Source organism: Equus caballus, chromosome 21, assembly GCF_041296265.1.
Source record: "Equus caballus isolate H_3958 breed thoroughbred chromosome 21, TB-T2T, whole genome shotgun sequence".
Classification (NCBI taxonomy): Eukaryota; Metazoa; Chordata; class Mammalia; order Perissodactyla; family Equidae; genus Equus; species Equus caballus.
In genome coordinates, this window is record NC_091704.1 from 25700102 (window position 1) to 25714524 (window position 14423).

The window sequence follows — 14423 nt, forward strand, 5'->3', positions numbered from 1 at the left end:
CAAGATGATCTTTAACGTCTTTCTCAACAGTTAAAACAACTTTGTTCTTCTGAAGTCCAACAAAGACCTTTTTCTGGAGCTGGGACTCCTAATTGGGACGCTTGGCTAGCGTATGACTGTGACCAGAGTCCCACATTCAGGCTCTCGCACGCAAGAGTTCTGGACTCAGGGCCTCCTCAAAGCCAGCTGCCCAGGTCAGGGACTGACATGACTCGGGCCTCCCGCGTGTTCCCTGAATTGGCCTGCCTGCCAGCTCAGAGAGAGGATGAGGAGCGAATGTGTTTTAAAATGCAAATCAATCGGAAAGCTCTTCCGGGAAACCTGACCCACCTGGAACAGTGTCAATAGTAGAGGGGAACCCCTGGTATTAAATAAAGACCGCCCACCCCAAATTTAGGGAAATTGGATTGTTTCCCTGACATACACGATGATTTCTATCTCTGTCATAGCAGAAGACAGAAGTACAGGAATTGCCTGCTGCTCCGATATTAAGACGAGTTTCAGAAAGGTTCCCTTTTCTCTTCCGTTCAATAGAGAAGCGATAGGAGGGCCAGGAACGCACTGACATTTTCTTGCTCTGTTGGGATTCATTGGATTCCGTTACCATTTAATCTAGCGATTCTGCGCTAGTACTCAAGTGAGAAACTGCAGTTGTGTGTTCATTCCCAAATAATTTGAGTCCACAGCAACCATGAGCTAGTTTCTTCTTAATTCAAGTGGAAATCCAGTTCATTCAGGGGACCTGCTCCGCAGGTGCGGATCTCTGTCTACTTAATGTTCTCTGGAGACGAAGAACAAAGAGCTTGTGACAGGTTGAAGGTCAGGGGTCTCCTGTCCAGATACGTTCTGACAGTGTTTTATTCAATGTGGTGATACCTGGCCCTCCCACGTCCTCGGCACCTGTCGTGCGTTAGGTAACGGCATTTTTTTCCTGAGGAAATGGCTCAATCTAAGATATGGTGTTAGGGTTAGTCTCTCTGCCCTGTTTCAGCCTTTCAACCTCTAATGCGTGTTGCATTCTTTCTAAGTTCCTGGAGGCTGGCCCATTTTCAAGCCTTCGTTACTCATTGCCATTGATATTAACCGTGCAGAAAAATTTAGGTTCACGCCAAAACCTTCCCCAGAAGTTCATAGCAGCTTTATGCATAGGGGACATTATAAAAACCAAAAACTGTCCTTCAGTAGGTAAGTGGTTAAACTCTGGTGGCACTTTGTCTCCTTCTCCCGGGTCCCAGCCTAGGTGCACAGTGTCCCACCATCAGATCATGCCGCCACACACTCACCCCCGGCTCCATTCCCCAGGAGGAGAAGGCAGGTGCAGGAGAGCAGGGCCCTGTGCCCCTCTGGGCGGAGGGGACAGGCCCGCAGCAGCCTCTGTGCTCCCCAACCGCCCACCCTCAGAGGCCGGAGCTCAGTCGTGGTCGTCGCTGCTCTTCCAGACTGTGACAAGGACAGAGGGAGGGCGACGCTGGGCCGAGAGGGTTGCGCAGGCCCATCTCCACGGCAGCTTCAGCAGGGACAGAAGAAGCTCCTGGGGCAGCGTCATCTATTCCCACCAAGAGCTCGGGGTGCGGGGCAAGCTTTCCCGCTCCGGACTCAGGGCCAGCACTGCCCCACACTCCCCTCCCCGCCCTGTGACCTGTGACTCTGTCTCTACACTTCCCGGAGCCTCTGCAAACCCCCTCCCTACAGCCCCAGAAGCTCAAGGGCCAGAGAACGCAGGAGAGGACGGGTGGGGCCCATCCTGGGCTGGGGTCTAGAGGTTTTGCTCATCTGGGAATAGCCTAAAGCTTCCGTTTGTTTTTGTAAGGATGGCGTGATGGGTACTTCGCGTGCAATGAGGGAGTTGGGGCCAGGGCGCGTGAGCCACGCTGCAGTCAGCCTCCCCCCATGGCCCTGCCCCTTCTGGAAGCCACAGTAGACACTCAGGGAGGGCGGAGCCTGACCCTGCTTCTACCCCTAGCAGGGCGAGACGGAGGCCACCAGGTCTCAGGGGAAAAAAACATGTATTTGGGGGAAATCGGGGTTGGAAGGCACCATCAGCACAGAGGGTGAGGTCAGGAGAAAAACCAGAAGTCCTTGGCGAACCCTCAGTCTGTCTCCCAGCGCCCAGACAAAGGATGATACTGTGGATGGCGCCTGAACAGCCCTGCCATCCGACGCCGAGCTGCGTGTGACCCGTGCCTGGCTCTGGGCGGTGGCTGACGCGGGCTTGCCTTTGCAAGGGGCTCCTCTGGTGCTTCCTCCTTGTTGGGCCTCAGGCAGGGCAGGAGGCGTCTCAACATTTTTCTGAGAGGGCTGACGTGAAAAACCTCTTCTTTTTCCGGCAGGGCCTGGAGGGGTTTGGTCCCGAGGGCGTCTCCTGTTCCTCCGACCTGGCTCCAAGACTGGGACCCTGACTCGCCCTCCAGTGTTGCCACCCCACGGCAGGGCTCTGGTGACGCCCCACCTCCACTCTCTTTCAGAGGCTCGTTCCTGGCCATTGCTGACCCTGGACTCAGGTGTAGACGGCCTTGCTCGGCCCCCACGACCGTCCCGCTCTGCCCATTTCTGTCCGAGAGGCTGAATGCGAAGCTCGGAGAAGGCGGCCGGCCCTGCTGTCCCATCAGAGAGGCCTCGGAGGGCCCACAGCCATTGCCAGGTAGGGTCCCTCCCGGGGCCTTCTGGTTTTCCTCACTCACAGGGGAAGTTGAAGGGAGGGGAGGGGCCAGGCGCGGAACTGATGCTTTTGTGGTCAAAGTCTTATGTTTCTCTCCTGGGTGGGGCTCAAGAGGTTTTCCCGAGAACTCTGCACTGTCGGCCTTCAAGCGGGTGCCGGAATCACGGGTGGCAGAGGAGGGAAAAGTAGACCGTGGAAGGGCCAAGGGTTGAGCCTCACTTGCGTTCAGCTCAGCCGACTCCAAGGACGGGAAGGGTGGGCGCCAGCGGACATTCAGCCCAGACGTGATACTGGGTGCTTCGAGCATCTGAGGGCTGCCTGGGGCGTCTTGTTCTTCTTTCTCTGGCCAGGCCTTCGTCTGTGTTCTTTTCCTGATTTCCATCTTGAGCAGCTTTGGCGCATCAGGGTTGGCAAGTGAGGGGCTCTCCGTCTCTCCCTCCCTGTGTGTGGGGCCTCCCCGGAATGAGGCCACTGGTCGGTGGCAGGACAGGTGCCCTTGCTGGGACTGGAGGTGCGCTGACCCGGGGAAGAACAAGACCTTGATCATGTGCCACTGCGAGAGGAACTCGACGCGCCAGCTCATGCGGCCGTGGCCTGAGTTGGGAAATGGCCAAGAGGAGTGAGCTGGAGCTGTGCTCATGGCAGTAGTGTCCGGTGGGATTCTGGTCAAGTCAGCTGGAGGTTCCGCCGGCAGGGTGGAGGCCAGAGGTATAGGGGTGTGGGTCAGAGGCCCCAGGGAATGTGCTGGAGTCATGGTGAGAGTAGCACCTGCCACAGGCTTTCCGCGTGGCTGCTGGGCTCTGGCGTATGCTGTGTTGCTCGCCTCCCCAGGGTAGCCTTGACATGATGAGCGATGGGAGCATCCCTTGGAAGACAGCCTCCCTGGGGAGCTGCGGGAGCCAGGAGGCACAAGCTGCAGCCGGGAGCAGAGGGGCCCGGGACAGCAGGGCAGTCCAGGCGGGGGTGGCCCCTTGGGAGCCATGGCCCTCCATGGCCCCACCTCCACTTCACCAAATTCTCCTGCTCTGCCTCACCGCAGGCCTTTGGCCACCCCTGTCCCCGTGGCTCCCCTCCCAGCTCAGCCCCAAGCTGCCTGCAGCCCTGGGGCCACACCAGAGACTCTGGGAGCAAGAAGTCCGGGAGAGAAGGGCAAGATCCCTTACCTGTGCGAAAGCGACACCTGGCCCCGCACTTCTGCCAGGCCCTTCCCAGCAGCTCTGGGAGCTAGAAATCAGGAGACTGGGTCACAGCACTGAAAGCGGGGCAGGGGCGGTGGAGAGGGCTCTTACAGGAGGCTGCGTGCACTGTGCCTTTAGGGGAGTCTGTTGGGAGGTCAGACTGTCGAACCCGGGCACCAGTGTCCAAGGCCACCGGATCCCTGATGGGGCTGGCAAGGCTGCTGATGGGTTGAGCTATGTCATTGACCACGCGCTTCCACCTCCACCACAGCCCACGTGCCCCGGCTGGACGAGACCCTGTTCCAGGCCCCTCCTGGCCCGGGCCCTGGTTCCCAGCACAGAATGTGGCAAGTCCTCAGGTTTTCGTCTCCCTCCCGCAAACCTCCCTGAGTGTTCTGTTTCCTGAGGGACGGGTTCTGCCCCTGGCATCCTCGAGCCCGTGGAGCTGGGCGCTCAGGGACAGGAGATGGGGGCCAGCTCTGGGGCACGGGGCTGAATGGCAGGAGCTTACCTTTCAAAGCTCCCCTTTTCTTCCTGCTCCTGCTGCTCTTCCCTCTGGGCTCCACTTGACGCTGAAATGAGAGAAAAAAGAAGCAGCTGTGGGGGCTCCCTCTCCTATCTCTGGACCAGCCGTGGACACTTAGCGTTTATGAGGAAGACGACTGCCTGCACTCAGCTCCTGGCGCCCGGGGGTGTTTCTTTCCTTTTACTCGTTTTTGAAGTGGAGACTAGAACGTGAAACGGATCTTTGGTGTCTTCCTTCTTTGGAGAACGTGAGGAAGGATGATTTTCTATGTGAGACCCACCATGGATTTCTTTCGTCACTGTTCCTCTGTTCAAGAATCACGCACATTCGCAGACGTCCAGAAGCCTCTGAGCTTCCTCGGGGAGGACTCTGCTTCCCGAGGCCCGAGCCCCACTCCAGACCCTGCCTGGAGGCTCTCGGGGGCTCAGCACTGCCCTCAGATCAGCCCCGACAGAGGAAAGGCCTGCTCAAGACGCCTGCCCCAGGAAGGCGGTGGGGGAACCAGAGCTCAAGACCCGTCCTCCCACGCAGATCCCACTCAGCATCCCTTCCTCAGCCGCTGGTCACTGGACTGGGGACTTTCCCTGGAGCCCTCTACCACACCTGGACTCCTGCTCTGAGATCTTCCGAGGGAAATCCTCGTGCCCTCTCTAATCCCTGCTCGCCCAGCCTGGCTTGTCCGTGGAAGGAGGATGTTGTATTCTCTGCCAGTTCCGGAGTCCCTCTACTTTGATTCAGAATCTTGGAAATGACAGTAGAACAGAAGAGAGACTCATCTTCTGGTGGGTCTCTGCCCAGGGTTTCTTACCTTCCTTATGTTTCTGCGTTCACAAGGTGGTCGCGAGGATGGATTCCTCTGCAGGGAGGGAAGGCGCAGGAGGAAGAGCCCCAGTCCACACAGGAAGGGGAGGATGGTCCCAATCACCCAGGAAGTGGAACTGGAGCTCGGCCAGGTAGCAAAGAGGCTTTTCAGAAACATGAGAGGATTCTGCATGTCAGAAATGCAGTGCTGCCCTCAGGCAACTGAGCTCTGGGAGTGGCTTGGAGATTATTACCCCAGGCCCCCATGACAGAAGTGCGGCCTTGTCACAAAGGGCTCTTGAGGGCTGCGGAGGGGACAGCAGGGGAGCAGGCTGGACCAGAGCCCCTCCCCCACCCTCTAGCCTACGTCTCCCTCCCTCTACCCTCCTGGGCCTTCGAGACCTTAGCTAGTTTTCTATGTCTTCCCCCTGGAAGCCAGAGGTCACCGGGTTCCTTGCGTCTCCTGGATTCTTGGTTTGAAGCCAGCTATCTCATGGCCTTCGAAAGTCTGAAGTTCTCCCAGGAATTTGATCTAGTTCCCAGGGATTCATACCCTGATCCTCCTCTGTCCTCAACTCTGATTGCTGTTTTCACCTCACCTAGTGACTTTGTGTGTGTGTGTGTGTGTGTGTGTGTGTGTGTGTGTGTGTGTGTGTGAGGACACTGAAGTGCCAGTCTCCTAGCTGATTTCAATTATGCAATTCAGTGTTCTCGACTGTAGTCACCACGCCAGACATTAGAACCTCCGACGTTTTTCATCTGAGAGCTGAAAGTTTGTCTCCTTTCACCTGCCTCTCTCTATTTCCCCCACCCCACAGCCGCTGGCCACCACTTTTCTATTCTCTGTTTCCATGAGTTGACCTTTCTTTTATAGTTTTCCGAGTTCACGTGTAAGTGAGCCCAGGCAGTATCTGTGCTTCTCTGTCTGGCTCGTTTCATTGAGCATAACGCCCGCCAGGTTCATCCATGTTGCGCAAATCTCAGCTCCATTTGTCCACATAACAAGCTTTTGGTTTCGTCAATCTGCAAGTCCCACTTTACTTTGCACTTATTTGGTTTTGAATACGAACGTTGTTATTGTTTCCACCAACCTTTGCCATCTTCACTCCGAACGACTCACCCCCAAATTGAAACTAATCATTTATTATTTAACGTAAGCATACTAAAAGTTTAAGTAATTAAACCTCCCAATGATGTGTTTTGTGTCAGTAGCGTTTCTGCTTCTGCAGTGAGAAAGCCTTTACCAAGACTTATGGCACATGCTGGACACACACACACAGACACACACACACACACACGCCCGCACATACGCAGGCGTGGACACATTGGCACAGAACACTTCAGTATTTTCAAAGCAGAGAATTAAGCATATTCCCATTTTCTTTAATCTCTTATGTCGTCTTGACCCCATTTCTTCTTACTCTGCCTCAAATAGACAGTCTTCAGTTTCCAGAGTCCAGACGGCTGTGTGGCCCAGCCCGAAGCCGGGCACGGCTCGAGTGAGCTGAAGTGCTGCTCTTGAGAGCGGACGTTGGGGCCGGGTCCGTGGCCCCGGTTGGAGTCCAGTCTGAGGCAGCCCTTTCTGGTCTCCCCGGTTTGCCCTCCACGCGATCTCTTTCTCAGAGTTGGCCTTGCCTTCCCCTTCCTGCCCCCTCCGGGCCCCCGGAGCCTCGAGTCTTGCCTGAACCTGTAGAAAGAGGGCCCTTCGAGTCCTAGAGGAATTCCCTGGTGACATCATCGGACATGCCTTTTTCAGTGAGAACTGGGGGTTCACTTAGGGATTGTACTTTTTGGTCAACGTGTTAACTTTTCAGACTCGTTGGACAGGTAGTGCTTAGATATCCGGGTTTATACTTATTACACAGCTATCCATACACACAGCGACGGAGAGAGACTCTTTTAAGTGATAATAGGGTAATCTTACTTATACCAAAAGCGTTAAGGTCTACGTTGTTCTTACTAGCTTCACATGATAAATACGTTCCCGATTTACGAATGTGTGTGATCACAGCAGAATTTGCAACAGGGTAACTCTCTTAGCAGGCCCCAAGATGATCTTTAACGTCTTTCTCAACAGTTAAAACAACTTTGTTCTTCTGAAGTCCAACAAAGACCTTTTTCTGGAGCTGGGACTCCTAATTGGGACGCTTGGCTAGCGTATGACTGTGACCAGAGTCCCACATTCAGGCTCTCGCACGCAAGAGTTCTGGACTCAGGGCCTCCTCAAAGCCAGCTGCCCAGGTCAGGGACTGACATGACTCGGGCCTCCCGCGTGTTCCCTGAATTGGCCTGCCTGCCAGCTCAGAGAGAGGATGAGGAGCGAATGTGTTTTAAAATGCAAATCAATCGGAAAGCTCTTCCGGGAAACCTGACCCACCTGGAACAGTGTCAATAGTAGAGGGGAACCCCTGGTATTAAATAAAGACCGCCCACCCCAAATTTAGGGAAATTGGATTGTTTCCCTGACATACACGATGATTTCTATCTCTGTCATAGCAGAAGACAGAAGTACAGGAATTGCCTGCTGCTCCGATATTAAGACGAGTTTCAGAAAGGTTCCCTTTTCTCTTCCGTTCAATAGAGAAGCGATAGGAGGGCCAGGAACGCACTGACATTTTCTTGCTCTGTTGGGATTCATTGGATTCCGTTACCATTTAATCTAGCGATTCTGCGCTAGTACTCAAGTGAGAAACTGCAGTTGTGTGTTCATTCCCAAATAATTTGAGTCCACAGCAACCATGAGCTAGTTTCTTCTTAATTCAAGTGGAAATCCAGTTCATTCAGGGGACCTGCTCCGCAGGTGCGGATCTCTGTCTACTTAATGTTCTCTGGAGACGAAGAACAAAGAGCTTGTGACAGGTTGAAGGTCAGGGGTCTCCTGTCCAGATACGTTCTGACAGTGTTTTATTCAATGTGGTGATACCTGGCCCTCCCACGTCCTCGGCACCTGTCGTGCGTTAGGTAACGGCATTTTTTTCCTGAGGAAATGGCTCAAATCCAAGATACCGTGTTAGGTTTACTCTCTCTGCCCTGTTTCGCCCTTTCAGCCTCTAACCCGTGTTGCATTTGCTTGTGAGATCCTGGAGGCGGGTTCATTTTCACACCATCACTGCCATTGATACTTACTGGGCAGGCAAATTTCAGTTCACCCAAAAGCCTTCACAGAGAAGCTCATGGCAGGTTTATTTCTAAGGGGTGAAATCGTAAAAATCAAAAAATGTCATCCGGTAGGTAAGCGGTTAAACTCTAGTGGCACTTTATTCTCCTTCCCCGGCGTCCCACCCTAGGCGCACAGTGTCCCACCCACCGTCAGGTGGTGACCCCACACACTCACCCCCGGCTCCGTTCCCCAGGAGGAGAAGGCAGGGGCAGGAGAGCAGGGCTCTGAGCTCCTCTGGGCAGAGGGGTGAGGCCCACAGCAGCACGCGTGCTCCCCACCCGCCCGCCCTCAGAGCCGGGAGCGCAGCCATCCTTGTCGCTGCTGCTCCAGACTGTGACAAGCACAGAGGGACGGGGACGCTGGGCCGAGAGGGATGCGCAGGCCCATCTCCACGGCCGCTTCAGCAGGGAGAGGAGCAGCTCCCGGGGCAGCGTCCTCACCTATTCCCAGCGAGAGCTCGGGGTGCAGGGCAAGCTTCCTCGCCCTCCGGACTCAGGGCCAGCACTGCCCCACACTCCCCTCCCCACTCTGTGACCTGTGAGCCTGTCTCTACGCTTGCTGGAGCCTCTGCAAAGCCCCTCCCTACAGCCCCACAAGTTCAAGGGCCAGAGAACGCAGGAGAGGACAGGCGGGGCCCATCGTGGGCTTGGGGTCTTAGAGGTTTTGCTCATCTGGAAAGAGCCCAAAGCTTCCATTGGTTTTTGTAAGGACGGTGTGATGGGGACTTGAGGTGCAATGGGGGAGCTGGGGCGAGGGCAGGTGAGCCACGCTGCAGTCGGCCTCCCCCCATGGCCCTGTCCCTTCTGGAAGCCAAAGCAGACGCTCAGGAAGGGCGGAGCCTGACCCCGTTCTTTCCCCCTAGCAGGGCACAGACAGAAGCCACGACCTCTAGGGAGAAAACAAGTGTATTTGGGGAAAATTGGGGTAGGAGGACAGCATTAGCACGGAGGGTGGGATAAGGAGCAAAACCAGGTTTTCTGTTCGTCCGCTTGCCCGTTCGGGCAGAGAAGCGTTCCTACGAGGAAAGCTGTGTCAGGCACAGTCTGCTCATCCCGGGAGAGGCATATCTGAGGAGAGCGTGGCGGGTAATGGATTGGCTGAGGCAGCTGCCACCCTCAGCCCAGGCTGGCAGGGTTTGGCCGGGGACCGCGGCTGCCCGGATGGCAGGGTCCCGTCGCCATGCCTGCTCTGATCCATCCCCTCGTATTCGGACAGTTGTGGTCCCTGGAGGTGGGTTGGGGACTGTCCTCTGTGATTGTTCTCCTCTGCTCTGGGGAGGAGGGAACGTCGTGGTGACAGGTATGTCCGGCTTGCCAGGCCTGAAATGGGTTTTGCGATGCTTCTGCTGGGAGGCCAGAAGTTCTCGGCCAGCCTCAGTTTCCCTCCCAGGACGCAGACACAGGATGTCACTGTCGATGGCGCCTGAACAGCCCCGCCATCCGACGCCGAGCTGTGTGTGACCCGTGCCCGGCTCTGGGCGGTGGCTGAGGCGGGCTTGCCTTTGCGAGGGGCTCCTCTGGTGCTTCCTCCTTGTTGGGCCTCAGGCAGGGCAGGAGGCGTCTCAACATTTTTCTGAGAGGGCTGTCGCGAGGATCCTCTTCCTTTGCAGGCGGGGGCTGGAGGGGTTTGGTCTCGAGGGTGTCTCCCACGTCCCCGACCTGGCTCCGAGACTGGGACCCTGACTCCCCGTCCAGTGTTGCCACCCCGCGGCAGGGCTCTGGTGAGGCCCCACCCCTGCTCTCCTCCCGAGGCTCTTCCCTGGCCACGGGGGACCCTGAAGTCGGCCCCCGACGGCCTTGCTCGGCCCCCACGAAGGTCCCACCCCGCCCTTTTCTCTCTGAGAGGCCGCGTGGGAAGGTTGGAGAAGGCAGCCGGCCCTCCTGTCCCGAGAGAGAGGCTTCTGAGGGCCCACTGCCATCGCCAGGTAGGGTCCCTCCCAGGGCCTTCTGATTTTCCTCACACACAGGTGAGGGAGCAGGGAGGGGACGGGCCAGCCTGGGAACTGATGGTTTGGTCGTCCAAGTTAAGACCTGGTCACCCGGAGGAGGCTCAAGAGGTTTTCCCGTCAAGTGTGCAGAGTCAGCTTTCGAGGGGGCCCCAGAATCACAGGTGGCTGCGGGGGGCAGAGGGGACCGTGGAAGGGCCGAGGGTTGAGCCTCACATGCTTCCAGAGCTGCAGGCCCCAAGGGCAGGAGGGGTAGGCCCCAGCGGAAATTCAGCCCAGACGTGATAGTGTGTGCTGGGAGCATCTGAGGAGTGCGTGGATCGTCTTGTTCTTCTTCCCAGACCTCCGTTTGCATGCTCTCCGTGATGTCTGTCTCGAGCAGCTTCTGGGCGTCAGGGTTGGCGACTGAGGGGCTGTCGGTCTCTCCCTCCCTATGTGTGGGGCCTCCCCAGAATGAGGCCACTGGTGGGTGGCAGGACAGGGGCCCTTGCTGGGACCCGAAGTGCGACGGCACGGGGAAGAACAAGACCTGGATCGTGTTCCAGCGGGAGGGGAACGTTTCAACGCGACAGCTCACGCGGCCGTGGCCTGAGTTGGGAAATGGCCAACACGAGTGAGCTGGGGCCGAGCTCGTGGCAACAGGGCGTAGTGGAGTGGTGGTCAGGGCCGAGGGCGGTTCTGCTGGCAGGGTGGAGGCCCAAGGTAGAGTGCGCTGGGTGAGAAGAGCCAGGGAAAGTGCTGGAGCCGTGGTGAGAGGAGCACCTTGCACGGGCTTCCCGCGTGGCTGGCGGACTCTAGCAGACGCTGTCTTGCACGCCTCCCCAGGGGAGGCTTGAGATGTCAAGCGATGGAAGCACCCCTTACAAGACAGCCTCCCCGGGGAGCTGCGGGAAACAAGATGCACAAGCTGTAGCCAGGAGCAGAGGGCCCTGGGACAGCAGGGCAGGCCAGGCCAGGCCAGGTGCGGGTGGCCCCTTGAGAGCCATGGCCCTCCCTGGCCCTCCCTTCACTTCACCGAATTCTCCTGCTGTCCCTCCCCGCCAGGCCTCTTGCCACCCCCTGCCCCATGGCTCCCCTCCCAGCTCAGCCCCAAGCTGCCTGTAGCCCCGGGGCACGTCAGAGACTCTGCGAGGAAGAAGCCCAGGAGAGAAGGGCAAGATTCCTTACCTTGGCGAAAGGGACCTCAGGCCCCCCACTTCTGCCAGGTCCTTCCGGCCAGCTCTGTAAGCTAGAAATGAGGGCACTGGGTCACAGCCGTGAAGGCGGGGGCCTAGGGCTCTGGCAGGAGGCTGCGTGCAGTGTGCCTTTAGGGGAGACCGTTTGAGGTCAGACTCTGGAGCCCAGGCACCAGTGCCCAAGGCCACGGGATCCCTGACGGGGATGGCAAGGCTGCTGATGGGTTGAGGTTTGTCGTGGACCAAGTGCTTCAACCTCCACCACAGCCCACATGCCCCTGCTGGGCAACACCCTGTTCCGGACGCCTGCTGGCCTGGGCCTTGGTTCCGCGCACAGCATCTGGCAAGCACTCAGGTTTTCCTCTCCTTGCCGGGAGCCTCGCTGAGGGCTCTGTTTCCTGAGGGACAGGCTCTGTCCCTGGCATCCTCGAGCCCACGGAGCTGGGCGCTCAGGGACAGGAGGTGCAGGCCAGCTCTGGGGCACAGGGCTGAATGGCAGGAGCTTGCTTACCTTTCAAAGCTCCCCTTTTCTTCCTGCTCCTGCTGCTCCTCCCTCTGGGCTCCACTTGACGCTGAGGTGAGAGAAAAGACAAGAAACTGCGGGGTCTGAGCCCCAAGGCTCCCTCTCCTCTCTCTGGACCAGCCGCAGACGCACAGCGTTTGTGAGCGGGATGACTGCCTACCCTGAACTCCTGGGGCTCTGGGGTGTTCCTTCCCTTTTACTTCCTTTTGAAGTGGATAACTGAACACAAAATGGACGTTTGCTGTCTTCCTTCTCTGAGGATCGTAAGCAGGTCCCCATGTGGGACCAGCGTGCATCTTCTGTCACTGTTCCTCTGCTCGAGAAGCGCGCGCCTTCTCAGAGGTACAGGATCGTGTGAGCTTCCTCAGGGAGGACTCTGCTTCCTGAGGCTACAGCCCCACTCCAGGTCCTGCCCAGAGGCTCTCGGGGGCTCAGCTGTGCCCTCAGATCAACCACGACAGAGAAAAGGCCCGCCTGAGACACCTGCCCCGGGGAGGTGGCTGGGGAACGGGTGCTCAGGGCCTGTCTTCCCACAGATCCCACTCGGCATCCCGTCCGTGGCCACTGGTCGCTGGCCTCTGGGGCCTTTCCCTGGAGCCCTCTACCACACCGGGACTCCTGCTCGGAGGTCTTCGGACCGAAATCCCTGTGCCCACTCTCCCCCCTGCCCACCCAACCTGGCTGGTCTCTAGAAGGATGATGTTCTGTTCTTTCCCGTCCCTGGGGTCCCTCTAGTTGATTCAGAGAAGTGGAAATCACAGTAAAAGAGGAGAGAGACTCGTCTTCTGGTGGGTCTGGGTCCAGGATTTCTTACCTTCCTGACGTTTCTCCTTTTGTCAGTTGGTTGTGAGGGCGAATTCCTCTTGGGGGAGGGGGGGAAGAACAGGAGGAAGAGCCCCAGTCCATACAGGATGCGGAGGATGGTCCCAATCACCCAGGAGGCGGCACTGGAGCTCAAGCAGGTAGCAACAATGCTTTGTAGACGTAAGATAGGAGTTTCCATGTCTCAAGTCTAGTCCTACTCTCAGGCAACTGAGCGCTGGGAGTGACTTGGAGATTAGAACCCCACGCCCTCATCGTGGAACTGTGGCCGTGTCACGGGGGCTCCTGAGGGGGGAGGGGGGAGGGGCAGGCGAGAGGAGGGCAGCCGATTGGACCCCAGCCCCTGCGCCGCCAACTGGCCTCCAACTGCCTCCCTCCACCCTCCTGGGCCTTCTAGACCTTAGCTGGTTTTCTGTTTCTTCCACCTGGAAGCCAGCTGTCGCCCGGTTCCTTGCCTCTCCTGGATTCTTGGTTTGAAGCCACCTATCTCAGGGCCTTTGAAAGTCTGCAGTTCTCCCAGGAATTCGAGCTAGTTCCCAGGGACTCACACCCTCATTCTCCTCTGTCCTCAACTCCGACTGTTGTTTTCACCTCACTTATTGACTCTGTGTGTGCGTGCCAGGACACTGAAGTGCTGCTCTCTTAGCTGATCTCAGTTATAGAATGCAGCGTTCTCGACTCTAGTCACCACGTCAGACATGAGATCCTCAGAGCTCCTTGATCTCAGGGCTGAGAGTTGGTCCCCTTTGACCTGCCTCTCCCTCTCCCTCCCACTCCACAGCCGCTGGCCACCACTTTTGTACTCTCTGTTTCTGTGAATTGACCTTTCTTTTGTCGTTTTTCGAGTTCACGTGTTAAGCGACCCCAGGCAGTATCTGTCTTCCTCTGTCTGGCTTGTTCCACTGAGCGTAACGCCCGCCAGGTTCATCGATGTTGTGCCAGTCTCCACTCCATTTGTCCACGTAACAAGCTTTTGGTTTCGTCAATCTGGAAGTCCCACTTTATTTTACGCTTGTTTGGCTTTGAATATGAACGTTGTTATTGTTTCGATCAACCTTTGCCATCTTCACTCAGGACGACTCACCCAAAAATGGAAACTAATCATTTCTTACGGAACATAAGCATAATCAAAATTTAAGTAACTAAACCTCCCAGTAATGTGTTTTATGTTAGTCGCATTTCTACTTCTGAAGTGAGAAAGCCTTCACCAAGACTTATGGGACGTGCTGGACACACACACACACACACACACACAGACACACACACACGCGCGCCCATACATAACGCAGGCGTGGACACATTTGCACAGACCAATTCAGGCCTTTCCAACCAGAGAATTCAGCACATTCTCATTTTCTCTAAGCTTTTCTGTCGTCTTGACCCTGTTTCTTCTCATTCCGCCCGAAATAGACCGTCTTCCGTTTCCAGAGTTTAGACGGCTGTGTGGCCCAGCCCGAAGCCGGGCACGGCTCGAGTGAGCTGAAGTGCTGCTCTTGAGAGCGGACGTTGGGGCCGGGTCCGTGGCCCGGGTTGGAGTCCAGTCTGAGGCAGCCCTTTCTGGTCTCCCCGGTTTGCCCGCCACGCGATCTCTTTCTCAGAGTTGGCCTTGCCTTCCCCTTCCTGCCCCCTCCGGG

At 57.0% G+C, this 14423-nt stretch overlaps 2 protein-coding genes across 2 annotated transcripts; both read right to left on the minus strand.

Moving 5' to 3' along the window:
* Window positions 1-1989: 1989 nt before the first annotated feature.
* LOC138919933 (spermatogenesis-associated protein 31E1-like) lies at window positions 1990-5406 on the minus strand. Its single transcript, XM_070246810.1, has 4 exons — window positions 5172-5406; window positions 4349-4409; window positions 3823-3883; window positions 1990-3549 (listed from the first exon to the last, which is right to left on the minus strand). Exons 1-4 carry the CDS (start codon window positions 5355-5357, stop codon window positions 2091-2093), a joined length of 1767 nt encoding a protein of 588 aa, XP_070102911.1. The 5' UTR covers window positions 5358-5406; the 3' UTR covers window positions 1990-2090.
* A 3807-nt stretch (window positions 5407-9213) lies between these two features.
* Window positions 9214-13055, minus strand: LOC138919946 (spermatogenesis-associated protein 31E1-like). Its single transcript, XM_070246823.1, has 4 exons — window positions 12782-13055; window positions 11956-12016; window positions 11437-11497; window positions 9214-11153 (listed from the first exon to the last, which is right to left on the minus strand). Exons 1-4 carry the CDS (start codon window positions 12968-12970, stop codon window positions 9731-9733), a joined length of 1734 nt encoding a protein of 577 aa, XP_070102924.1. The 5' UTR covers window positions 12971-13055; the 3' UTR covers window positions 9214-9730.
* Window positions 13056-14423: the final 1368 nt, after the last annotated feature.